We start from the raw sequence: 27,254 nt of genomic DNA, 5'->3' as shown, positions 1-27,254 counted from the left end.
CTTCAAGCGTATCGTTTTACAGAAAACGTTTAATATCATCTTTAGTTTCCAGTCCCAAGTAAAGACATGTGAAACAGCAAGGGTACAAGTGTGTCTTCCTCTGCATAATATATAATTTTACATGACGTTTGTCATCAGGTATTGCGTTTGATGTTGTCTAGTTTTGGTTTGCAGAGTTGTAAAGAGAGCGAAGAGTAGAAGAGCACGTCAACGAAACGGACCCTTTAACCATATTTACACACAACGTTAGCCGCCTAAAACCAGTAACTTTTATTATCACAGCTCTATTCTTAATAAATACATTTAATTCCTTAAGGATTTGTTATTTTGGGACGGTATGCAAGCGCCCTGATTGTAAGTCATTGTCATTGCAGAGTCATTTGCGACGGTCGCTTGACGACTATTTGAAAAACAATAAATAGATTTTATTTCTTGATTTATCTCTTGCCCGCCATTTTGATCTAATAACATTTTACATTCCTAAGAAACATTCGAATCCGCATTGAACGCAGCAATGCAATGTATTGATATTTGGTCGCGGAGTATTTGTATTTAGTTGAATGAGTTGTTCCCAGGCGGTACTTAGATGGGCCTGCCAATATATTTAAAAGAAAGTACATACATATGTATACAAATACTATATACGTTATTGTAAACGACTAATGTGTTGTTCAGACTCGTCGTGCAACAAGCTCTGCTTCAGGACTCTATCGAAAAGCTTCGAGACATTTAATTATACTGACCGAACCCGACCAGATTATTTAAACTCGTGTCCCTGAGGGCGTTGTACCCACATGCACTGTATACTGTACCATGTGATACTGAATTTTTTTTATGGCATTGGTTGACGGACAAGCATATGGACCACCTGATGGTAAGTGGTCACCAATATATAGTATAACATATAACAATATAGAGTACTGTTATTTCGCGGTAGAATATCTGATGAGTGAGTGGTACCTACCCAGATGGGCTTGCACAAAGCCCTACCACCAAGTGAATTCAGTGATATTTCATTACTAAAAAAGGTTTTTGGAAAATAACAATTACCTTTGCCGATGAAACAATAAGGAAAATCTGTCTAATACAGCACTAATATACTCGCTGAACCGTTGCGAGAGTTTTTTATCAAGATAAGTATTAAAATAGAACAAGATTATCATTATCGTTGTCGAAGATAAAATATTACAAAGTTTTCCAAGATCTTGTTTCTTTACATAATATTTCGCTTATCGACACTTTATTAATAAAAGTTTCAGTCACAGTAATACAAATTAAAAATACGCGTTCACAAAAATCTCATTACAATAGTCAGTCTGCAGTTCGGTGCACAGCCAAAGCCGCGAAAATTTCTTGTTAATTCTCGTCTTTATTCGCGTTATCAGTTCGTACCGTCACGACCAGAGGACGTATTCAGAGGTGTGTAGAAGTGGGTATAACGAGAGTCGGTTCGGGGGCGCGCAATTTCTCTGCATTGTTGACATGCTGCGGAAGCGGCACGCGGCGCGTCTCCGGAATGCAAAGCACCAGCAGCGCCGCCGACCCCGAGCATGCGCCGTATAACATTGCTTGTATGGGAACACTCTGGTGACAAAGGCAACTACTTGTAGTCATTCGTCTCTTTGAAATACTTTTTCAATATAAACATACTTAGTTTGTTTGTTAGTAACGCCTTTAAGAATATGTCAATTCCTACTCACGAGTAGAGGCGTTTGCGGCGCGAGAATGGATCCGAGGCGACCGACGAGCGAGACGGCGGCGAGAGCAGAGGAGCGCACACCCGTCGGAAACAACTCCGTTGTGAACACGTACAGAGAGTTGAAGGCAAAGGTTATCGCCAGTTTGCCCACAAAGAACAGGCCCAGTCCTGTGCCGGCATGTGCTGTTATGAATGAAACTTTACTTTTTCGTACTCATATGAACGCACATACAAATACATCAAACAGATTAACTTACAAGTAAAATATGGAGTTACACAAGATATCCCACACAGCAAAAACGCCACGAATATACTTCGTTTGCGACCAAACCGTTCCAGTGCCATCATGATAAGTAGAGACGCGACGATCTCCATTGCCATGGTAAGTGCGAAGTTGGTGTATTTATCTCCAGACAGGGACACTGAGCTTATGGTAAGTCCATAGTACACGAAGGCAGCGGACACCCAGCACCATGAACACGCTGCGAATCGTAGCATCAGCACACGTGACTTTATTAAGCTCAACCACGGATTCCCTTTAGATTTTACTTCCACTTCGTTTGTTTTTCCTGCGGCCGTCAAAAGATCTTCATCCAAAGTAATCTAGGAGTTAATAGTCGGTACTTAAACTTTACTTATCACTCATCAAAGTATATTATAAGTACAAAGGAACCAATAGGTACGTACTTTATTCCATCGTGCTACTTTACGTATAGCAGCCATAGCACGTTCTGTCCGCCGCGTGGCGTGCAGCCAGCGCGTACTCTCGTCCAATAAAAGCCAATACATTGGTAAAAGTAATGCGGGTGTGTGGATAGTACGAAGTAAATCGCGCCAATAAGGGACGCGGCTTGCAATGAATGCAAACAAGACGCCTCCGAGCCCGTAACCGACACCGGTCGCACACGCAAATGTCGCGCGCAAAGAAGGACGCGCGAGCTCTACCACTAGACCAAAAGTTCATTTGTAAGTGTAAGTGTAAAGCCATTACTATTTCAGGATTGTATATAGAAGCAAATTCAATTGTAATATTAAAACTAATATATATGTATATCAACTTACTCATGACGTAAGCGGCACCATTAAATCCATAGCCGAGTGCGGCCTCGAAGAATTCCATAGTGAGGTATAACTGATAATTTGGCGCAAATGACTTGATAATTCCGAGTGCACCAGCAAACCCGGAAAAGATGCAAAAAGCAGTTCGTCGACCCCAACTGTAAAAGTATTTCAAACCAATAGCGGAAACGTATGTCTTGTATACGGAAATTATAAACAGCTTCTGTCTCCTACCCGTCCGATATGTATCCAGTAAGAATTAACGAAAACGGCAGAGCAGCGTTCCGCACCGTGCCTACCAGCGTCCGCTGCCATTCATTGCACGCCAGACCGAACTGAGGCAAAAATCTTGAGTACAATATTTTGCAGAAACAATATAGAATATTTCCTATTTGTTATAAATTAATTTTTTATCGTCATGTTTATAATTACCAAATTACCTTTACTATGAAATGATTTATGGCAGGACGATGCTCACCCACGTCACATAACTAGACAATTATTACCTCAGCATAGATAGTGTCCATGTTCTCGTACAGGAACGACTTGCACGCCACGGTCGTGTTCAGGTAGTCTTCTCGCGCGCAGCTGAGCTGATCAATTGCCACCGGCTCGTAACGGCGACACGAATCATCAGGTAGTAGTTCCTGAATTGTGTTGTTGTCGAAGTAACTTCCTTGGCCTTCGCACTCCTTTATAAGGCATCTGAGAGAATACACATTGTATGCGTTTTGTTTCCTCACCCGGCCAGCAAATGTTGTTGGTTATGATTTTGTGCTTGTTAAGAAAACGTAGACGACTTGTGTGAAGGCATCAGTCGCAGCGCCACCGCAGGCAAGTGTTGACACTGCGACTGAATGGATTGTTACAAAGTTTGATTATTTTCTTTAGATAAAAGATTCAAAAACGAGGCGTACCGTTTTATAGCATATATTATGTCTAAGAAGCCTAACGGGAGGGGAAATAATTATTAGTTTTGTAACTTTATTATCATTTTGTTTATATTTCTTAGATATTTATAAAGCCAAATCTAGATCGACGCCTTAAAGGTAAAAAGTGCTTTCGTTTATATAGTGCCAGGCAGGCACCACTGAATTTTCATGTGCTTAATAATTTATAATTCATCTCGTGCTCGGCGGTGAAGGAAAACATCGTGAGGAAACCTGTATGTGTCTAATTTCAACGAAATTCTGCCACATGTATATTCTGCCAACCCGCATTGGAGCAGCGTGGTGGAATATACTCCAAACCTTCTCCTCAAAGGGTGGGAAAATTTACAGGCTGCTAATGTTAAAAAAAAAAAACATACAAAACTCTAAAAAGTAACGCCATTATAAATTATTATATCTTTAAATGGTGACTGTCTTGATGTAGCCGATACTACGGTTTTTTTGGAAATAGTATTGGATTCCAAACTTCAGTGGAGTAGTCATTTATCATTCCTGACAGGAAGACTCCGCAGCATACGCGGTTAGAAAAGGTAGACATCTAACTGATATTGATGATTACTTTGGGGTAATGCTGCAGATATTGAATCTGGTTTTTATTTTACAAAAGAGAGCAATCCGGTCTATTTATAATCTTGGAGCTAGATACTCTCTTCGGGATGTTTTTAACAAAGTAGAAATACTCATTGTTGCGTCACAGTATATTTACAACAATATTACGTATATTCACAGTAGCATTGAACACTTTCATAAAATGAGTGACAATCATTGTATGTGCACAAGAAGTAAGGATAAGCTTAGAACGCCAACTTTCCGACTCCGCAAAGTCAATAAATCATTCTTGGGGCAAGGTATCCGCTTCTATAATAAAATACATTTTTAACTTTGCCGTTTCATAGATTCAGGCACATTATTCGATAAAAGATTACATTAATGATAAAAAAGCGTGAAGTTAATGCTCGTTGACTTCCAGGCAGGAGACATAACACACATATATAATTGTATTTAACTAACATGACTGTATATTTAGATATTGAAAAAGAGTAACTACTGAGTTTCTTGCGGTTCTTCTCGGTAGAATCTACATTCCGAACCGGTGGTAGCTTTACTATAAATAGTTTGTTAAATGACGATTCAGAAGTGCTTGTAAAAGCTTACTTGAATAAAGTATATTTTGATTTTGATTTTGATGAATATTGAATATTATAAGCAATCATTTATATACATGAGTTTTCGAACAACTCTTTTTAATAAAGCTAAAATACATATAGCTAAGATGCCGACACGACCACAGTAATTATAATAATAAGTAAATGTTGCTTAAATATATATATATTTCTTCTTTCTTTAACAACACTTTGGCAACAAAAATATCGTATTGATATCCGACGTTATGCTGTGGAAGTAACTAAACTAAACAAGACGAGCTTTATCAACATAAGTCAATATCCAAAAGTTTCTAACCGCGAATGCTGTAAATCTCAGTCTACTCGACAGCCCGACTACTATGTATGATTTCCCCCTATCTACTTGTGCTGCCGAGTGTCGTATTTGAAACGCACACATCAGGTGCTGTCGAGCTGGCGAGTGTCATTTGCCACGCACACACCACTTCCCACCGAATAACAGTAGTGCGTTGTGTCTGTGTGCCGATATCACGAGCGAAAGTAAAGAAACACTGGATGCTTGCTGGGTTTATGATTTGCTTATTGTCAAAAAAAAATCTTTAAAAGATTTTGTATCTAAAGTACTAGTAATAAGTAGGTTGGCGATATTGTTATTAGTAAAATATGTTGCCTACAGCTGTGCAACTGCTTAGAAGGTTAAAAACTTATTCCATCACGCTGTTCCTATCCAGATTGGATGACCCACGGGTATGTTTCCTGTTGATGTTTCCTTAATTACCGCTCACGAGATGAATAATTATGAATACAAACATAAAATTAATAATTAATAATTGTTGTATTTTTCAAATAAAAAATGTACCGATGAATAATTAAAACGTAAAATATTTAAAAGTACATTTCAATGCAAACACATCGTGTTACAAAGCATTATATAGTTATATTCATTAATCTCACCGAAAAGGAACTTGATCAGCTACGAAAACATAACTAAGCGAGTACATGGCGGAAAACAGGTTTGGGATGCATAGAAGAAATAGTGCATAGCGCTGGTAGAGGCCGAAGTGACCCAGCTGCACCAAGGCGTGTTCCAGCGCCTCCGCAGAATCTTGATATGTCTTTTTAGATGGTGCATTGTCTTTTCTGCCGCTTTCGCTTTGGTTATTTATTATTACATCATCAAATTCTTTATAGTTATCGTGTTTAATATTAATGCCAACTTTGCTTGCATCACGCGCATCCTTAGCAACCTCTCCAGTAGCTCTGTTATCGAATATTATGTCATGGTCATCTCGTTGAGTTTCATTCCGATTTTCCTTTTTATTGTCGTTATCCGCTTCGCTACCACTTTCATTGGAGTTATTATTCATTTTCTCAGCATAATTTGAAACACTACACATATTCGGATCACCTTTTACTATTTCACTTCTGTTATCACTTTGTGTCTTTATTATGTTTGAATTGTCAGTCATTGGAATTATATCGTTATTTTTAATGAAAACATCGTCGATTGCACTCGTAAAACGAGCGTCGGGCGCGTCTGTTGCTTTCGCCATAACATAACCGAGACTGACGTCGCTTAGGTGTGAGACATACATACGTCTCAGGTCTCAGCGGCTATCAGTGTTGGCACATATGTGGCGATAACGCTACCTTGTAATTAAATGCAGAAGTTTCTATGAAGTTGCTTAATTTTGTATTACAATATTTTTTACATACAGAATTATAATATTTACAGTGTATAAATATTTTTGGAAAATAACCATGATAATAAAACGAGCTTAACTAGTCATAATAATTTGAAAGAAATGAAATAATTTAATATTCTTCCACAACTTATCGTTAGTGGAGACCACTACGGGTTTAATTAATATGGTAACTCGTTCATACACCAAAATATAAAAAATATATCAACATTTATAGTTGCGTCGGATTTTAAATCGAATACGCACTAGGTACTATAACTTGCATAACTATTTTAAATATCGGCAAACAACGGGTAACGGTATATTTTTGAATCTGTAAGTTTTGTGAACTAAATTGCGTTAACTGTTACATCTACAACAAGGAGTTTGACCCGAAAAGTTGCATTGGTTATAACATAGTCAGAGAGCTATCAATCATATGATGGATAGTAGTTTAATTCTAAGCATCGGGATTGCGATAGACTTATCCACCTCTACTATACCTAGCAGAGCTATGTGCCGGCCTCAGTAGGTAGCATTTAGTATTCTACCGTAAAATCCAGGCCGGCATAGTTCTAGGCACAAGAAATATAATATCTTAGGTTGTTGGCGGCACTTTTTTCTTAATATATTGCATTGTCAATGTTGGAGTGCGGTGATTATCACTAATTTTTGAACATGATGTCCATTTGTTCGCTAATATCCCAAAAAAAATAATACCATTGTACCCTTTTGTTGGTCTCGCAGCTAGCTTATAATGTCTTCGGTCTCAAGGTCCTGGATTTAATACCTGAACCCGTTTAATACAAAGTTATTGAGTTTTCCGGTTGATATATTCTCAGAAGTATCCAGAATTCGGTCTGAAAGTTAGCTCGGTCAACAACAACGATCCTGCAATTCGAAGAGCATTTCGAGCCGCTGGTCTTGCGCTGTTTGGGTCAAGTCCAATTTGCCGACTCAACAGATTTTAAGAAGATATCTCATGAAGTAAGTTAAAACAGCGCGCGAAACATTTCCCCTTGTGTTATTTATATTGCAACGTAAAATATAAGTTCAATTTTATAAGAATTTCTGACTAGGCGTCAGATGCTTAAAATAACTTTTGAATTTCGTTAATTTAGAAAAAATAAATAAACGACGTCGATATTAGTTATTAAAAATATCTGGCAAATCATCTTTAGTGAAAATATAGAAAGTTTAAAAGAATGACGTCAGCAGCCCGTAGAGCCTTGCCTAACCGCCTCGGTAACAATTGGAGTCAAAGCACTTGCTCATAAAAGGTTCATTTATTTTCGTGTGCGTGTTTATTTTTATCGTGGCATACATACATGTACGAGATGTATTTTTAATCGGGCAGTATTCGCCACGTGCGTCCCTACTTCGGTACACTTGAGTATTGAACATACGTAACGTTTAAGGCGAATGGTTAAATAGTTTAATTCCAACTAATGTAAAGAACACTACGCTCTCTTCAGCTTGTTACTTGCAAATGACAAAACACCTACTTGATCTGTACAATTCATGTACCTATAAATATATAAATTTTTTGGGTTATGTATGTATTTACATGAGTTCAACTGAACACAATAGCAGCTGTACTATCAGTCGGCGAGCACGTGGCCGGCGAAGCTTCCGCGAGTGGCAGATGCCGGTCGCCTGCGCGCGCGCCTCTCTAATCCGGATTAAGCTTTATCTCTTATACCTAGAGATCATTTTCAGTCACGCGTGACTATCAGTGAGCGGGTCAACTGTCAAGAAATCGGTTGCCGGTCTCCTTTCGAAGCAGTCCTGACGTACGAAACGGCCAGCGCTCAGTATTACCGCTCGGACCCTCCGGCCGGCGGGACGTGTTCCTCGGTGTCGTGTGATCGCACCAGCGCATCAGAGCGCCGCCGATAACAGAACTTAGAATTGTTAACATCAACTCGCCGTGTTGAGCTTTCGAATTTAAAATCCACGTCTATTTATTCGCTTCTGAAACGTTGACGCATATAACGAAGGCAGGAGAAATTCAAATGGAGATGGAGAAAGAGTGCGTTGCGGGCTGGGGAAGGTGGCAGGCACGCATCGCGGTGTTGCTGGCGCTGCCGGTGATGCTGACTGGCATGTACGGCACCAACTACGTGTTCCTGGCAGCGCGGACGCCGCACAGGTGAGAGCCGTGTTGCTTTATTGTATAAGAGTTTTGTTGAGATATACTACGGAACCTTGTTTATGTTTCATTTCTTTCAGTACCAATTAATTGCTCCTATTTTTATTATTCGAAGTGAACAAGTTATTCAAGTGGTATTTATACTTCTCTACGAGTACATTTATCTTCCAGACGAACTTTAGTGAACCAAAACTATAAACAAATTTAAATATTTCGCATAATTGGCGAATAAATAAAATAAATAATCAATTAAATATTTATCAACATAAACACATACAAATATTCGTCACGTGAACTGACTGCTCGTTATACTATATGTTAATAAAAAATTGTAAACACGGAGCAGTTTCAATCAGTAGCGCATTTTTTTGAAATAACCACAGTAGGTGCGGGTGTAAATAAATGTTAAGAGCACACCTCGCGTGTGAACGCACACAACACGTTTATTATCTGGCAATAGTAATCGCCAATGAAAATCATTGTAATAATAATCGATTAGAAATCAACCGATTAAAATATGTTCGCTATAATACAACGCCTAGCCCGACTCCGGTAGCTGTTCACCGACAAAATCGAAAAAGTGTTCTGAAAACCGAACCAAATCAATTAAAATTCAAAACAAGGCTTGGTCACACGAGGTCCGAGGTATAAATTCAGCCAGTCACTTCCAGCAAGCGCAGACAATCCGTCGGTGCACCAGTTTCTGGTACTGGTACGCTACGTGTGTACCATAAGTACGCAGTACACTAGTCGGGCAGCGTGTCGACTCGGTACTCACCGTCTAATAATAAAAAATACAAGGCTTTGACGCCCACGCAAAATTCACAAGCGAAGCATAGAAGGCAGAATTTGTGTTTGTACTAGTTACTTCGGTCGGCAAGCAATAAAAATAAATAAACTATGTAATATTTCTCAAACAAAATATCTCATCACAAACTTGAAGCGAAATTTGAGCGAATGAGTAGCAGTGAGCCAGTGTAATTTAATTAATAAATAATATTACATTTTACAGTGGGATGTGGCGCACTGACGGTCTAAGTCTAAATATACATTATTCAAGTAGGCTTTTACAAGATCTTTTGAATCATCATTTTATACAACTATATTAAAAGTAAAGCTACCACCGGTTCGGAATGTAGATTCTATCGGGAAGAACGGGCAAGAAACTCAGTAGTTACAGAGTTTTAATACAAAGTCATGTTAGGTAATTTCAATCATCTGTAAATATATATAATCTTGTGTTAAATAATACCTTTGCCTTATTTATTAATGTCTGCGTCTGGTGGCTTATTATGTAATATATATATTGGTACATACAATACATTGAAACGGAGCTAATTAAATAGAACTGAATAGAACCGCTTGCGAGTAGTCGCGGTGATATCAGCCTTATAGTTATTGCCCTTTCCTCACCGCTCCGCTGCATTACATTCTGTGAGAGATCATGAATAGTTGTACCTAGGAAAATATATTATACAGTTTGAATCGTTTTCATTAATTTTAATTAATTATTTTGAACATAAATACCGACTATTGTATATGCAACCTAATGGTCACGATAGATACCCTACTCATGTATATTACCACTGTAAGAAATATATTTATAGTAATATATATACATATATTTTGAAATTTATTTTAAAGAGGGCTTTTTCTTCAAGAAAATACCACCGTCGTAGTACTTACAGAACATTAAACTTAATACATCAAAGTGCCAAACCGACAACCATGTAGTAATTCCTTACGGATTGGCTCTCTCACCATTCGAACCTTAGCGTAGTAATTGTTGAGCGACTCGTTTCTATCAATGTCGACTTGCAGAAAGTTCAAGTCCAAATTATGTTTCTGTCAGAAGCATTTATTGGTTAGAGATGGTCAAAAATGTATACCTTTCTGACGAAATACCACCGATCTGGGAGTATTTTAGGTTTACAAAGTCAAAAAAGTCAAAAATCTTTATTCAATATAGAAGTGTTTACACTTGCTTATTGATAGTCAAAAATCTACCACCGGTTCGGTATTTATCCTCAGAGCTGAGAAGAACCGGCGAAAGAAACTCAGCGGGATATATATATATATTTTTATCATTTTGCATGTACAATGATAATTATATTTTAGTTATTTGAAACAGCGTGGAGGCTATCCTCTCATTCCCAAGCTGTGTATCTATGAGTCATTCGTTTTATTCGAGTAGTTCACATAGAAATGTTCTTCTAAATTATCGATTTTTTAATTTATTTAATACAATATTTTTATTTTTAATTAACGACTTCTAATTAGAACGTTTTTGATTTTTATGTTTTGGAATCTTATTGCGTACCTGAAAGCCATTTTCACGAACCTGTGTGCACAGCGTAACAAGTTGATAGTTATATTAGGTCTGCTCGATCTGAAAGCAATCGCGGATTATCATGTCGTTCTGATATCACAAGCTCTTTGTTATATATTTTGCACAGCGAGTAATTGAATTAGAGATGAATAGGGAATACAGAAACGTAATCCAGTTAAGAATGATGTGTTGTTGCTGATGACACTGAAGTCGGCGTGTTGATGTATCGAGCGACAGCGGGGTCGGGTGACAACACATACATTGTTATCTACACTAGTCTAATTCAGATAATCCATCAAAGACGCTGCTTTTAGAGCGATGGTCTTATCGCGTCGGTGAAGTGCGCACTCGACCCGAGCTGGAGACAACGTGCTCGCGAAATTGACAATTAAACATTACGATACTGTTCATTCGAATTTACTTTCAGTTGCTTCGTCGGTGTTTTAATGTATATTTTAATTTTTACGAGCTATAGTGGAGATATCGTCCACGGCAGCTTTTATAGTATAAAACCGGAATATTTAGGAAACTATAATTTTAATTTTATTTATAAAAAAAATCGATTCGATGTAGAAAAAAAGTTCATTAGTTTTCTATGTTGTCTTGGGTCTGGGTGTATGTGGTACCGTCGTTTCTTCTGATTTTCCATACAACAAGTGCTTTAGCTACTTACATTGGGATCAGAATAATGTATGTGATGTTGTCCAATATTTATTATTTATTTATATGATTGCGCAAATGATAGGCTTTATATTTATATCTATCTATACAGCTATATAAATCGGTAGAGTCTGTCTGTATACAAAATTTTTGGAGCGAGTTTTTTTGAACGACAGTTGAGGCCGAGTCAGAGGCCGATTAAGTTTGTCATGATAATTAAATTTCTTTTTTAATTTGGTGTTCCTGTTGTTAATTTTATTATTTTCATAATTCATTATTATTTTATTATCTTATATGTTCAATGAATATTTTCAAAATAAAAAAGTATGGCTCTCATTTATAATAATAATAATAATTATTATAAATAACTAATTTTAAATAAATTTTAAAACACTCAACGCAGCAGGCAGGTAACAGCTAGTAGTAAATAAAAGTGTTCCAGTTATCAATCGGGATAGATTGTATGTACGCTCTAATCTCTGGAATCAATGGATTAAAATAATAATACATTGCACTAGATAGCAAGTTAGGTAAATATGCATTCTTATATACTATTCAACACATTCTATAGCACGGAGCTACGCTCCATCTAAATATACATAAATTGCATTGCAATCCAATTTAAATGCGAGTGAAGCCGCGCGGCAATACTAAGAATAATAATCAATGGCATCTTACCCACAATAACAACGCACCAAATAATAAATTCGTTAACGACTAATTATATATAAAAAACTAACTGTAACTACTGTACATTATATTACAATTTGTTTATATCCCGCGCTATAAAAAACCGGGTCAAAGATCAACCATCAACCAAGCAATCTTTGGGTAAGATCGACGTACTTTAACCGCTGGGTCATCTCAGAGATCGTCTCTATCATAATATTGTAGACACTACATAATATTGTCCACGCTCAGGAAAATATCATCCAGCAAAATAATTAAAACCAATTGATCGTTAACACGACTCGATCCGATGACACGACCGCAGAGGAATCAGCACAAGACCAACGGCTTTTCATGCTTTCCGAGGCACGGGAGATGAGTGTGGCAGCACTGCCCACTGAATAAATGCTAGCTGCTAATGAATATTGTTTAACAGATCTCAATCCCTTTTATTGATTTGACCCGGCAATCGAACCCAGGACCTCCGGATCTCCATTCTTATAACCTAACCTAACCACTACACGACTCCGAATTTAATTCGATAATTACTTGTATGAGATAGGATATTCATTAATTAAAATCCTGTTCGTACTGTACGTACTGTGCGTGCTGTGCGTGTTACACCATCCGTAGCCCATTATCGTATTAATTGTATCGCTTGTTTATAAGACTAGTAACGATTAGTGCGAATGTTAATGTGTACCTGCGTCGCAGGGCGTATCGCGCGTGTAGAGCGACACGATGGCGGACACGTGGGAATAACATTAGCGATTAATTATTATGTTAATAACGTACACACGTTTTACAATGTTTGATAATTAAATCTATTATGAAACCGCAACGCAATTGATATCCTCAGCGAGTAAATATGATAAACATATAAAACCTCCTATGCCAGCTACGTCTCGGCGGTGGAATAAGCTCGTGTCTGTCCTTGGGATTGTTTGTTTAAGTTGAAATGACTAACGTTTAGGAATTGATACAGTTTTCGTAATTTTTTTTAAATTTAATTTACAACGCTCACGGCTCACAGTTGCCCGTGCCTTTTTTACACTACTACTTTTATACCTTTTCTCGTTTTATATTTTATATTTTTACTGAACATCAGCAGATATTCGCTGGATTTCAAGCTTGTCGTCTTCTTCTGGCCCACCCTGACTGTTTTTTTTTCATTTTAAAATGATATATACATAATCCATAATAAATAATATATAAGTAATTATTTTAATCCTATTTGCTGCAATCCAACGGGCCCTGCTCCACGCTCGTTCAGGGAGAGTACAGCCTGGGCGAATCTGATGTCTTGAGGCTGTGCTCTAGGATGGTCCTTTCAGAAGAACCCGCCGCTCGACCGATGAATCTGCCGATAGCGTCGCCACCATCGTCCGGTAAAAAACACAGGTTTTAGTGTGTCTAGTGATTGCCACAACTGCGTAAGGAACGTCTTCGTGTATACGGAGTCTCACATTCTTCGACTGGACTAAGATAACGTCGCTGTAGGTCTGTCCCTGAGATTCGTCGATGGTCATGACGCTTGACCCTTCACCTTTTCCGTATCCCTGGTCCATCAGGAATTTCTTTTCCTCCTGCATATGGACCAGATATACAGTTTTGGTTTAGTCGGATAGTATGTTGACGTCAGTGAATATCTTCATTTTGAGAGAGTGGACGATGGGGCTTGCGGAATAGATGCTATGGTAGATCTAGCTAATGGCGTATGCGACGTCCAGGGGGTTTCGGTGCGTACAGGATAACTCACGGGTGATGTTTGTTGTCAGGCTTGGCCGGCAATACTGAGGTACTTCGTCTTCTCTAGCCATTAATGTACGAAGTTTTCGTACATTAATGGCTAGAGAGGCACCGAGACGGATTGAACCGACTGTAGATATGTGTACACATCGTACTGTACGCAGACAAACATGTGAGATAGTGCGACTCTTCTCTGACAGTACGATGTTGAAAGTAACTAAATGGCACATGCACATACACTCGTCAGGCAGTCAACGTTAATGGCGATAGTTGCACCAAAGTCCAAGAGTAGACTTAAAGACTGCCATCATGGTAGCGCAGCGTGGTCAAGTGACAGCGCGTTGAACTTTCTTTAAAAAAGTCACAGTCAAGAAGAAGATGTAAACAATGGAAGAGACAAAGACATCCCGTGATATGGAATTGTACACATTTCTTTATATATATATATATATATATATATATATATATATATTTAATCATTATATAAAACTTATAGAAGATTACTGAAATAAACTGAACGCTCGCGCAAGGCATGGGAAAAAAATTTGGCGCCCACAATATGTCAATAAAAATGTATAACGTTGCATATTATAAAGATTCGATTTCATCATATCGATCGAGTACATTTAAGTGAGAAAAGTATATAGAAGTCAACGAGGTAACAATAAAATAAGGTAATAAAAGCACCAAAGTGAGAGACAGCGTCGTAGGTAACTCAGTGGAGGTAAACATACACTCGACTCGTGTATTATTTGAGAAAGTCGTGAGCAATTTACTAAGAAGAACTTCGCCGAAAAATGCTTCAAATAACTCATATATACAAACGAAAACAAAAAAAAATCCTTTTTAGTTTTCGAAAAACAAATATTGATCATATAGTTGGAACATTAAGATAATCCGGGAATTCGAAGTGCTACCGAGCTTTCACAACGGAAGTGGTGTCGAATCTTGTGTGTATTATTAATTTGTAAAGCAGCTCAATAAAATGAAAGTGTTCATCGCAAATGTGAGCAGCGGAGACTCAGATACTAATACGAACAGGTGGTATTTACATATAAGTAAAGTGTCGCGGCGTGGAGTGGTCTCGTGCAGGCCAGGGGCGACTGCTTAGAAATGTAGGATATTATTAATTATTCAGCGAGTGTCCTTTTAAGAAATTCAAATTATACAACTCGGGTATAGGATACTTAATATTCTCATATGTACGATACTTCAGCTTAAGGATTTCATTATGGTTTCTACGAGTGAGCCGCGTCCGCGTGTGCGTCACGATGTTCAGCAAACGTACTTGAAAAAAAAAACACCGAGATTATCAGACATTATTTGCTACCGCCCCTCGCTAATGAAGAAATATGTATAGTCGTGCGTTTCTCTATTTATTTATGTGTCTGTTCTACATGAAGCCCGTATACATCGTTCACTGTTTTGTTTTCCTGCGCCGTGTTACCGCACCCTGTGACTGCTGCGGTATTCAACAATGCGCCACATGTATGTTAATTACGCATTTGTACGTTCTTCTGTATTGACACGTTCGCGGCTAAACGTATACTTAACGAATACGGTGCCGTGTGTAAAATTTACTCATTGAAGGTCGCAAATGGCAGATCACAGTGAAGCGGGACCGATGGTTCATGGGGCACGCTAGTCCGAGAGTGGAGTGTTGACTTCAATAAAATGTTAACAATTTACAATTGGCCGGAAAGCTTGATTGTCGTTAGCGCCGATGAAACCGCGCGAAGCAACTACTCACTACACATATAAAGTACGCTATGATCCAGAGTCGAGTAATGTTGGCCAATGTGTCGGTAAATAGACAGTCTGGATTGGGTAACGTGCGGTCGTTGTTCTCGTGTTGTTTTTGTCAATCCCAGCGATTGCTAGACGATGAAAAGCCTTAAATAAACACGATTTAACAGAGACGTACTCGTAAACACTCATTTAACCTTTATTGACCTTTTTTGGGTCAGAGATATGATAATAAATAAGCAATAACTGAAGAGGATTATCATGATAAGAGCGCTCGCGCCCGACTCTCGGCGGCCCCGTGACCCGGCGGTCAGCGCGCCGGCAGCCGGCGAGTGTCGGAGATAGAGGCGGAAACCTCTCTCACGGCTCATTATTTATGTGTGAACCGCGAAACGCGAGCAACGTCCGTTTACACGTAGTGATCCAAATGTATGTATATCATATTACTCTGCGAATCAAGAAACGTATGTTATCGTAATAAGAATAACGTGTATTCACGACATCACGTGCGTAGGAGTTCGTACTGATACTTCCTTGTTTTTAATTTACATGTCTGAAAATAAGTAAAGTTGACGCTTGACGCCTGACGCTCTACATATGCGCGAGCGATTCAATGAGTCGGGAACTCTCTGTAACATAATTGATGCTCATATAATACGCTCTTATTTGGCTCTCTGTGAGATACGCTTGTGGTTACTATGTTATATATGGTAATATGTTATCTCTTTACCGCTGAATAAATAAATAGCTGTACGTACGATAAGTTTAATGTTACTTTCGGTAGTAAAGCCGACCAGTCTGGCGGCCGGTGGGTGCGGTGGGTGCGGTGTGAGCGTCGCAGCGCGGACGCAGCTCTCTCTCACGTGACGCGAAAACGCAACATGTGCGACGTGCGTGAACGCGACGCGAACCGAAATAAAATGCGCGGGCGGACCGGTCGGGCGACTGATCGAGCGATTGGTCGTAATGTTTTTATTACATCTTTTGTTTTCACTATTTTATGAACGATTTTATTTTAATTTTTCATAAATTGTAAACAAACTATTAGTGTGAAGTTTTGTGTGATAAACTATCTACTTAGTAGATATTAGTATCAAGTTATTACATTAGCAATCGATGTTGCCTACATTATTGCAGTCAAATTATCATTATACCAGTCGTCAAAGTTTAATGAGTAATTTCAATGTTATCAATTGGCGTAAGACGCGTGTTAATAGCACTTCCAGTATTTACTATTCCGCGATGTTGACAATTGCCTACCGCGCCGCCGCGCTGGCCGCTCCCACACGCGCGACACCACTACATAGATACCGAGTGACAAATAACACACAAATACACAATTACATGAATCATTCGTGGAGCAAACAACTTTAAAGTAAAAAGTTCAATTAATACTATCGGTAAAAAATAACAGTATCTGACCAAAGGAAATATTAGTCCCAGTGTTACGTTGAATTATAAGAAAACACTAAATCTTAGAAGATGACGAAAACTAAAAAATAAAAAAATAATGTATGTAGTAGAGTAGAACCACCGCGCTTCAATTCTCAATCTATTCCGTTAAAGTGGCACTTAATGCCTTAACAACTTGTGTGGTAGTCGAAAAGCAACCCAGAAAAGGTATTCCCGAGCGAAATCGGACAAAACAGCGCCGTAGAGATCGGCAAACGTAAAGTCGAAGAGATGATAAAAAAATGTTCTGTTTTGTAACGTTTCCGCGGACTTTGGTTTAGGTACCTAATTATTGTGACACGTTCACACGGCGTGCCTCGCGCGCCCGTCGGGTACATTATGCTAAGCTTTCGCAATTGTTGTTTGTTTATATTAAGTGGCTCTGTCGCAAACAGCGGATAAAGAATATTGCTACTTATATTATCTTAGAAGTGACATACTAGCTGAGTTGTTTTTTGTTTTCATTAAATAGAACCATTTATTTAAAAACCTGCAATGTTATTATTTATGATTATCAAACATTGTGATTGAGACAACGTAGCTATACATTTAGATGTAGAATCTTATCAATTCCTGATGCCCGTCCAACACTCTACAACAAATGGTAGAAGACGAGAGGTGTCTCATCTCGATGGATAGATGAAACTTTAACAAACATTTGTTCTACATATATATGTACCGTTTATCATTTACATATACTAAATGGTTATGCATATAAAATTATTTGGTATATCTATACGTATGTTGACGTAATCATATATTACTGCTGCCAATGAACTCACGTATACAAAAAATAACATCTGTAAAGGTTTCACTGATGGAATCGGTCTGCTCTCCTTTTGAGAAGGTTTGTAACTTATTGTGCGCTACGCGACTCAAATGGATTTGTGGATATGTTGCAGTCAAGTGGTTAAATTTGCGATTTAATGAAACGCCTGGACACTTTACTTAACGGTGCCGTTCAACTAGCAGCCAGAGTGACATCATTAAAATTAAAACAAAGCAGTTGACTGAGAAAAATATGCATTGTGCAGAATTTCATCGAACACTAATTAGGCATGTGCAAATACAGTGCTGGTTGCAGGGTTTGAACCCGCAGTCTTTGGTTCTGATTAACTGATTCTAGCATTTATTTTTCAAGATTTCAATGAACTTTATTTTAAACGTTACAATCAGACTGCGCCGTTGGTTGACATAAAATAAACGTACTACAATGATAGCTTTGGAATATCCTCGTTCGACACAGTACCAGAATGCTTCTGTTTTTGTTCGAACAAAGAATGTGTCACTATAATTATGTTTATCAAGTACTCGTTACGGTTGAAGGTTTTCGCGCACCTTTTTATTGTAATGGAATATTCCGACATCCTTCGAGCGTAAAGTAATCTGTGCGTCGGTTCCAATTCATTGAGCGACTGATGGTTTTTTTCAAACCCTACGGTACAGTAGAGCGCTATATTTATTATGAGCTCTGTGAGCACTTTCGCCGCTTAGCTTGTCCATGAGACAAAAAGAGACAAAAAGAGAGGAAAAACCATTCTATAATCTTTAAGTGATGATGACGTCATATATTTAAGAAAGGCAACATATCTTAAGAAAATGAATTTTTAAAATTAAAAACATTATTGTTAGCGTTAATGTTTCAGGAAATGGATATTGCAGCACTGAAGTATTGTGATAATGTATCCTCACTAAATATGAGCCGGCATATGCTGGAGACGGTAGTCACCGGTCTCCAGCATATGCCGGCTCTGTGGTACTGTTGGTGGTACTGTTGGTGAAGTTGGCTTGTACGGAGTCCCGTACAAGCCAACTTCACCAACAGTACCACTCGCCGGACACCGACAGTCGACACACGCAACAAATTGTCGTAATGCCAATAAGCCGGTTTTAGTTGTTTCCTTCATGAACTTGTTTCTTTTTTTTCGAGATGGGTATCAGGTGTCAGCCTCTCTTATTCGTATAGCCATTCATTATATTATTACACCGAAGAGCGTCGACCGCTTCCTGACCAATCTTAGCCATACATTTTTTATAATTGTATGCTCACCGAAGGTTCGCCAATGAATGTCCTGAGGACTGAGACGATGAATGTAAATAGACATTCGTAATATAAATGTCCATATTTGGGCAGCGTTCGCTTATTTGGCAATAAGACGGGTGTGTGAAACTCTCTGAGCACCCATAAAAGTGTAAACAAACCAGTTCGCTGGTGTCCACCGCCGGCACCAGTAGTTAGACAAGTCCGTCGGTATGTATGCTATTAGTATATTTATAGCGCGGCTCTAAGAATATTTTTATCTTACCTGTTTAGGGATTGGTATATAAGGAGGCAATTGGCGCCTCGGCAGCGTTGTTTGGGTTGTGACAGTAGGTACCCTACTTGGTATTTAAGGAATCGGGAAGTTATATCGAAGCTCAAAGCGCACTATGTCTGTGTAAAGTGTGCTGAGGTGTTAATTTAAACATATTTCTTATGTTACAGAGGCAAAATACAAAATGCTCAATATAAACATAGTCTGCGTACGCACACGTAACGCGGTCACCACTGCTTGGGTTTTATTGCTACTCGCCATCGTTGTCACTTAGTACATATACATAAACTAACCGCATCGTAATAAAAAGACAATAATTAATTATCTAAGCCATACGATGTATTGAGGAGTTATTGTTAGATCGCCTCGTATCGTTTTATTATTCTGTAAAAAATCACTTCGCATCTCACTCGCGACATACTACGCGCTATATCAATGCGTGTATTGTCTTAATGTTACAACTTCATGATCGTATTCCGCTATTACTTTCGAGTTTGTTACAGAGTAGCTAGCAAGCGACAACTTGCTAGCTATTCTGTAACGTTACGATTATTCGCGTTCCTAACGGGTAACAATTTTACATTAAATACCTATTGTCATCTTTAGCATGACTCGAAAGTGCTTGATTGATTGATTGATTCTGCTTTTTTAAATAAAATAACACTGACTAATGTACACACCAATTAAATGATGACGTTCAGATCTACATAGTAATTACTTTTTTAGGTGATCTCGTAATATCGAATATTTATATAAATATCTTCATATTATTTTGGAAAATTAAATAGTGATCTAATTTAGGGCAAAACATAAGATCAATACTTTATTGCGGAGCTGTTTGCGTCAGCATAAAACAACGTTCGAATGAAAATTTAACAAGTTGAAGTTGAAGTGTTGGATTAGCTGAGGCCCCCATTCGGTGGAGGCCTTTTCGACCGTTCCGTTTCGTTTCATTTTTGGATTGTATTTATATTTAGGTCCAGTTATGATATTCAAGATACGATTCGTAACTACGTCCTTTTAACGGCTCTTTAATTGTAACCCAAAAACAATCGGCTACGGATGCAGAATTTATTTTTTTCCTAGTCTTATAGTTGTAGTAATGTTTATATAAAGTTTAGTCTTAGTTAATGCGAGAAGATACTGTAGGTAGCGGTTCCAAGGTACAGCTGAGATTTTTTATCAACGTAAGCGATATGACTAAGCACATTACTTTACATTTCAAGATGTAATATACCTATAGCTTAAAAAACTTACATGTATTTACTTGTTTCGTGTAATTTGTATGTTGACGAAACTCCATCTGTATTAACAAGAACGGCTTTGAGAATTATAATATATTCCTCAATCCACCGTCCATTGGATCGTCAGCTACAACTTCTGCACGGATCTAGCCACACTTAGGTACTTAAATTTGATCATGATTCATCTGTAAAAAATATGTGTTTACCAAATGATGTTTGTCCTTGTATGTATATACACACGTTTCCATACTTGATTGTAAACAGTAGTCATATAACGAAATGTAGTTAAACCGGTTGTCCTCTGGACGAAGTAAAGTCCATTGGCGTTTATTGTAAGAACAACATAAGGCAGTTCAATAATAAGTACGTATAATGAAACTAAATTAGAAGCGAGTTTTATTTTAAAAGGTAAAGTTTGGAATCACTGAACGTTGGAATAATAAGGCTTCAAAATGAGTCTTGCGCCTTACGCACGGTCCGAGTAATAGGATACAGCTTTTACGTGGATCGTAAGGAGAAGTTATTTCTGCTGAGCGAATCAATATTAAGCACTTCTATTATTATTATCTACAACATCAAAAATATAAATTTTCATACTGGTCTACAAAAATATGAAAATCTTATTTAAGGAGATTGTTACAAGTACCTTTGAATTTTAATTTTACAAGATTAAATTAAATTATTTAAGTTGAATTAACCATTGGTTCGGAAAGTAGATACACCACTTGACACATTCACACGCCACAATTCACAATTTACTTACCAAAAAAAAAAACTTAGAATTTACCAAACGTACTAAAAAAATAAGGATCATCGATAAGATTATTTAATGTATATTTTTTAAATATTTGAAAGATTTTCGCCCCGCCTGTTAAACCAACATACATATATATTGTACTTGGTAGACGTCGCGGTGACCGTTAGCAGGCTTTATTATAGTATGAAATTAAAGCCGCCGCAGCAGCTAAGCAATTGATTGGTAAATATAGAATCGCTAAAAATATCCCTGGGAAAGTTAGTCACGTGACAGCGTGGACCAGTTGCGGGCAAAAAACGGATCATGTGCTCGTAGGCGTCGGAGTCCTAGATCCGTAAGTAAATTGGTGATTCATCGATTGTATCAGCTACAAATTATTGCAGCAAATACATGCTTGCGAGGCGGTGATACTTGACAAGAGATGAACTCATTCTTTTTCAAGCTCAGATTAAGAGACGCTTAAAAGTGCTTCTAAAAACCTTTTCCAATAAAGTTTATTTTGATTGCGACCCAAAATTGGTGAAAATTATTTTACTTTCGTTGCAAAAAAACCTCTTACTTAGTACGTGATTTTATAAAACATAGCAGGTATCTACTGCAAGTATTACCAAAAGTTTGGCACCAATTCTTTATTCTCGAGTCTCGACTAGATCTATGAGGTTGTGTGAGAATTAGCAATTATTTTAATAAATAAAGATGAACTCTATTTTACCTGATATGTTATATTAATAATCTATAAGCTGACATTAGCATTTCAATTAAACTATGCATGACCGCGACTACGGTTAGGTAAGGTTATGTGATGAGGGCGATCGTCCAGGACTGCTGGAGGTAAAGCGAGTCTAGGCTCTAGCCCAGTGAGCCTTGATTAGAAGATGGGAGGAGGACCTGGGGTCCTCCTCGGCAGGCCTGGCGACAGTGGAGGCTATCCGTCCTCACTTGAGTCGCTGGGTGGAACGAAGACACAGCACACTCTCATTCAGGCTGACGCAGGTGCTTACCGGGCACGGCTGCTTCGGTAGGTATCTGCACCGGATAGCGAGGCGAGAGATGACACCCTCCTGCCACATGCGCGCGCCACACGCCTTCGGACACGGCCCGCCACACCCTGATTGAGTGTACCGCATGGGGGCCTCAGCGCCATTCCCTGGCGGCCATTGTAGGTGGAGACCTCTCGCTGCCGAGCGTGAGAAACGCTCTTGTTCTATGAAAACGTGATGACAAAGAAGGAGACCGCGGAGCGGGAGCGTAGTGCTGCCGACCCGCTTCGCCAAAGAAGATTCGCGTCTTCGTTATGGAAACCTTCTCCTCCCGCCATAAGTCTCCCTGGGGCTAGGGGTCTCTGTACCCCAAGAACCCCCTAGGAATTGGAGGCCCACAGAGTTGGGCCTACCGTCAGGACGTCACAGTAGTATGCGCAAGCGATCCCGTGACGTATCCCAAAAACACGGAGTGCCGGCGGCGAGACCCACATACGAATTTTTTGCTGGAAACGCGTCATGCGTTGTTCCAGCAAAAAATAAAAATAAAGGTTATATGATGAGTACTGATAATGTCAGTTTATACCTCTTCTAAATATGCATCCGCCTTTCTCTTTGCACAAAAGACTGTTATCATTGATTATTTAATAAGTCCATGCGGTTCGGTCAATTTGATCCCACACTAACAGTGCTACAATTATTCTTCGTAATTAAGAGCCGTCGGAAAGTAACTCAATCGCATATTAATTTTGTTTCTTCAGGTGCCACATCCCAGAATGTGAAGACAACAGCACACTGTCGGGGCCGGTACCGGCAGACGCGTGGTCACCGTCCTGGTCCACGTGGGCGCTGCCGCCGGACTCCGAGTGCCATCGCCGCCCCACCCTGGACGGAGTCTGCAGCGAAGCGGGCTTTGATAACACCACCACACTGGACTGCGAAGACTTTGTCTATCAGCATCACAGCAGTATCATGTCTGAGGTTAATATCATAATTGATTTGTGTTGCGTAAATAATGCGAGCTGTTTTGTGTTTAAAGGGATAATTCCTATCATCATTACATTAAAATATATTACATAAATATATTTACTACTAATTTAATACGTGACTCAGTAGCAACTATAACAAATAAACAGTGCAGTAATGATTCACGAACGGGCAGTCTGGCTAGACTGCTCGGATTTCAGATGATCGCCAGAGCGCTAAGCTACAATATTGTCTCGTATCAAGAAACCACAACATTCCACATTATTTAAAATTAACTTTAATGTGACTTCACATACATTATGTTTTTATATCACATAATTAAAACTGTAACAGTACAATCACAATAATGTTATTTTACTTGTATGTTCTAGTTCGGTCTAGCGTGCCAGGAGTGGAAGCGTACGCTCGTGGGCACGGTCCACAACGTCGGGATGCTCGTCTCTCTTCCAATAATGGGATACGTCTCCGACAGGTAACATTTAAATCATTCATTTAAAAGTAATAATTACGTTTTAGATAGTTTTAATAATGTATCTAAGTGTATTTAGTAACTTGATTACCTGAATATACGTGTAATAATCCTGTTAGTATTATACCAATAATTATTATGCAAATGGATAGCTATTACAAACGAGTAAACTGCATAATGCTAAGCCTCAGTACAAGTCATGGCTGGCAACATAATTACACTATTTAGGACATGGAAATGTAACCAGCTATTTTAGGACTTGAATGTGAACGACCTAGATCATAACCCCGTTGTCGCCAGTCGACTGTTTAAACCTAATACATCACAAATATATCGAGAGACCGAGTTCGTATACCACACATATACTAGAGCTATATCCGTTAATCACCTCTATTCTTAGATGAACCGACCAAGATTTGGTACTAATACGTTGAGATATATTTAAAGATTTTTTGATGAACTTTTTAAGAGTTTCTAAGAATCTGTTTTCGTTACATAGTGGTTTATATATTATTATATAATTGTAGATGGGGCCGTCGAACAGCATTGGTGACGAGTGGCACGGGCGCGGGACTGGTAGGGCTCTGCAAGTCCTTCGCTGGCTCGTATCCTACTTACTTGGCGGCTGAGTTTTTCGAGACTGTACTCGGAGCTAGTGTGTATCCTGCGGCATTCGTACTTAGTAAGTTTATACTTATTATCTTAGCTTTAACAAGTTCCCAGTTCACACCGCAGACATAGTAATTAAACAGTAACTATGTGTCATTTGTGTCTCTCGGCTCAAGGAAATGTTTAAGTTTTTCTCATACATATTTATAGCATTATTGTTTACATTTTATATTGTTGGATTGAAATTATCATTTCTTATGACTGCGTAGGTTTGTACCGTTGAATGAATTAACAAACGTTTGTTTTAGTGATCGAGTGGCTGGGGGTTGAACAAAGAATATTGGCCAGCTTACTACTCGGCATTCCATTATCTGCGGGAGCGGCGATGCTGGCTCTGCTGGACTATTTGACCGGTTATTGGCGCACATGGGCGCGCATTGCCTATCCCCCATCTTTTCTGCTGTTGCTTTACCCTTGGATCCTACCTGAAAGTATTAGGTGGCTCGTGGCAGGTGGAAAAGTTAACGAGGCTGTTCGGGTCATAAAACAAGCAGCGAAAGCGAACAGAGTCACCATTCCCGACGACACTTTAGACAAAATGCTTTCGAAAGACCAAGTTACAGATAAAGTGGAGGCTATTGTTCAAGAGGAGAGCTTATTCAAGGCTTTTATTAAGTAAGTTATTCGTTTGCTACGACGAAAGAACCCTTTTAATTAATTTTTTTACAATTTCATAATTTTAATAATGACAATGTATTTCATAAACGAATAAAAATTAAAGATAGCTCGTTACCAACCCACACCGCGTGGAACGATGGCGTCAAAGCATTTCGCCGCGAAATCGTAATACCAATTCTTTGGGTGAAAATGATTAAACCCTTCTATCTCTAGTAGAAGCATCTTATACATAAGGTTTATATATTTACATATACTCGTATATATTAGTATTGCAGTAGTAATTGCAATACAACACTATGGTTGCAGTGTGAAACATGTAATTTATAATGAGAGGAATATTTACTATAATTGCCGTGACAGATGTTGTAATACGTCAAGCGTCCTAAAATAGAGGAGAATATTCTCTATTATATATCTTCAGAGGACCCCAGTCTATCGTTATGCGAAAACATTTATAGTCTACAAGAGCATCGTTCTTAAGAGGGTGTCGCATGTAACCGGTGCCTTTATTTCATTAAGGATGTGTAAATAAATAAATGTAATTGCTTGCAAGCATTCTATAAATTGCAGGAACTAATCGTTACCTCAATGAACAGATACAGCGCGTTGCGGAGAAGATTGCTCGTTTGCTTCGCATGGTGGACGTGTGCGGTGTTCGTGTTTTACGGGCTCGCAGTGCGTGCGCACGCGCTGGCGGGATCAGCGCACGCTAACTACGCCCTGTTGGCCGCCGCGGAGTTACCAGCGCTTGTCTTGAACACGCTGTTGCTGGACCGCGCTGGCCGCCGGCCTCTGCTCACTGCGGCCTTCCTCCTCACCGCCGTCGCCCTCATCGCTATTCCCTGTTTGCCTGATCGTAAGTAGTGTCTTTTATACAAAATATTTTTTATCGTTAGTCATTTAAAAGCTAATGATATTTATTTTAAGCAAAATAACTTTTACGTTAGTGGAATAATTGAACAGTAAAAAATACTTTGTTGCAGAAAACAGTGGATTGGGTACGGCGCTCTTCCTTGCGGGTAAGATGGGTGCGACGATGGCCCTGAACGCCCTGTACGTGTACACCGCCGAGCTGTTCCCGACGCGCGCGCGACAGCGCCTGCTCGCCGCGTGCTCCACGTGCGGCCGCGTCGGAGCCATCCTCGCGCCGCAGACACCGCTGTTGGTAAGGATTTGTGCTCGTGATGTGGCTATGATAATAGCCATGTTTGAATCGAAAATAATAAATAATTAATTTAAATTCACTATCCAGGCTGCGTACGGGACATGGGTGCCGACGACGCTGTTGGGTGCGTTGCCGCTGCTCAGCGCGGCGCTGACGCGGCTGGTGCCGGACACGCTGGGCCGGCGTCTCCCCGACTCTTTCGCCGACCTGGACTCCTCGTCCTCCGACATTTCCGCCTCCACTGCTCTGCCCTAGCCCTAGCCGTCGCTCGACTCCATTGATCTCAACTAGAATAGTTATGTTAGGGTCAACGGGTTAATGACATTCAGCGTTGTGATAGCATCACAAGTACGGAACGAAGGATGTCTCTGTGCTCCCCGTGTACGTGTGCGCCTGTGTGCGTTAGCGGCCACATTGACATGAGCTTTGCGTTTGATAATACATAAAGACACAGAGTGATTGTTTACCATCTTATCACTAGACCGAGTCTCAGCAACTGAGATCGGTATTTGCTATTGCAAACAAATACCAAGCTTCACGCCGTCTCGAATATCTAAACTTAAGAAGCGTAGATTATATTTAATTGTTATTAATCACGTGCTGTACGTGTGTGTGTGCCTCCAGCGATACCATGTTTTATGTAAATAATTTCTAAAATACTTACGATTAAGATAAAGTTTTATAATTTTATAAGAATTAAAACTAGAAGTAAGATAACAAGTCTAAAATGACAATAAAATTATTACGATAAGATCGCAATAATTCCCAATATTTGCTCA

General features: G+C 39.1%; 2 protein-coding genes across 2 annotated transcripts; one reads left to right on the top strand and one right to left on the bottom strand.

The window, feature by feature from the left end:
• Window positions 1-3: 3 nt before the first annotated feature.
• LOC125067010 (organic cation transporter protein-like) lies at window positions 4-17,593 on the bottom strand. Its single transcript, XM_047675374.1, has 9 exons — window positions 17,557-17,593; window positions 5,787-6,482; window positions 3,265-3,463; window positions 2,993-3,093; window positions 2,762-2,916; window positions 2,387-2,646; window positions 1,957-2,302; window positions 1,701-1,882; window positions 4-1,584 (listed from the first exon to the last, which is right to left on the bottom strand). Exons 2-9 carry the CDS (start codon window positions 6,425-6,427, stop codon window positions 1,414-1,416), a joined length of 2,055 nt encoding a protein of 684 aa, XP_047531330.1. The 5' UTR covers window positions 6,428-6,482; window positions 17,557-17,593; the 3' UTR covers window positions 4-1,413.
• Window positions 8,305-27,254, top strand: LOC125067011 (solute carrier family 22 member 6-like). The gene is made up of 8 exons (XM_047675375.1): window positions 8,305-8,666; window positions 23,329-23,548; window positions 23,926-24,026; window positions 24,551-24,705; window positions 24,941-25,307; window positions 25,907-26,166; window positions 26,294-26,475; window positions 26,563-27,254. Exons 1-8 carry the CDS (start codon window positions 8,530-8,532, stop codon window positions 26,728-26,730), a joined length of 1,590 nt encoding a protein of 529 aa, XP_047531331.1. The 5' UTR covers window positions 8,305-8,529; the 3' UTR covers window positions 26,731-27,254.

The sequence above is a fragment of the Vanessa atalanta genome, chromosome 10 (assembly GCF_905147765.1).
Source record: "Vanessa atalanta chromosome 10, ilVanAtal1.2, whole genome shotgun sequence".
In the NCBI taxonomy this organism is placed as follows: Eukaryota; Metazoa; Arthropoda; class Insecta; order Lepidoptera; family Nymphalidae; genus Vanessa; species Vanessa atalanta.
This window is presented reverse-complemented; position numbering and strand designations above follow the sequence as displayed.

Bases quoted from the DNA above. Each gene is read 5' to 3' on its own strand.
- LOC125067010 (XM_047675374.1), bottom strand. From the start codon at position 6,427: ATGTATGTCTCACACCTAAGCGACGTCAGTCTCGGTTATGTTATGGCG. The intron at 3,464-5,786 runs GTGAGATTAATG...GTATTCTCTCAG, and splicing joins GCTGATCAAGTTCCTTTTCG to ATGCCTTATAAAGGAGTGCG. The intron at 2,917-2,992 runs GTAGGAGACAGA...ATACTTTTACAG, and splicing joins ACTGGATACATATCGGACGG to TTGGGGTCGACGAACTGCTT.
- LOC125067011 (XM_047675375.1), top strand. From the start codon at position 8,530: ATGGAGATGGAGAAAGAGTGCGTTGCGGGCTGGGGAAGGTGGCAGGCA. The intron at 23,549-23,925 runs GTTAATATCATA...TGTATGTTCTAG, and splicing joins ACAGCAGTATCATGTCTGAG to TTCGGTCTAGCGTGCCAGGA. The intron at 26,167-26,293 runs GTAAGTAGTGTC...ACTTTGTTGCAG, and splicing joins TATTCCCTGTTTGCCTGATC to AAAACAGTGGATTGGGTACG.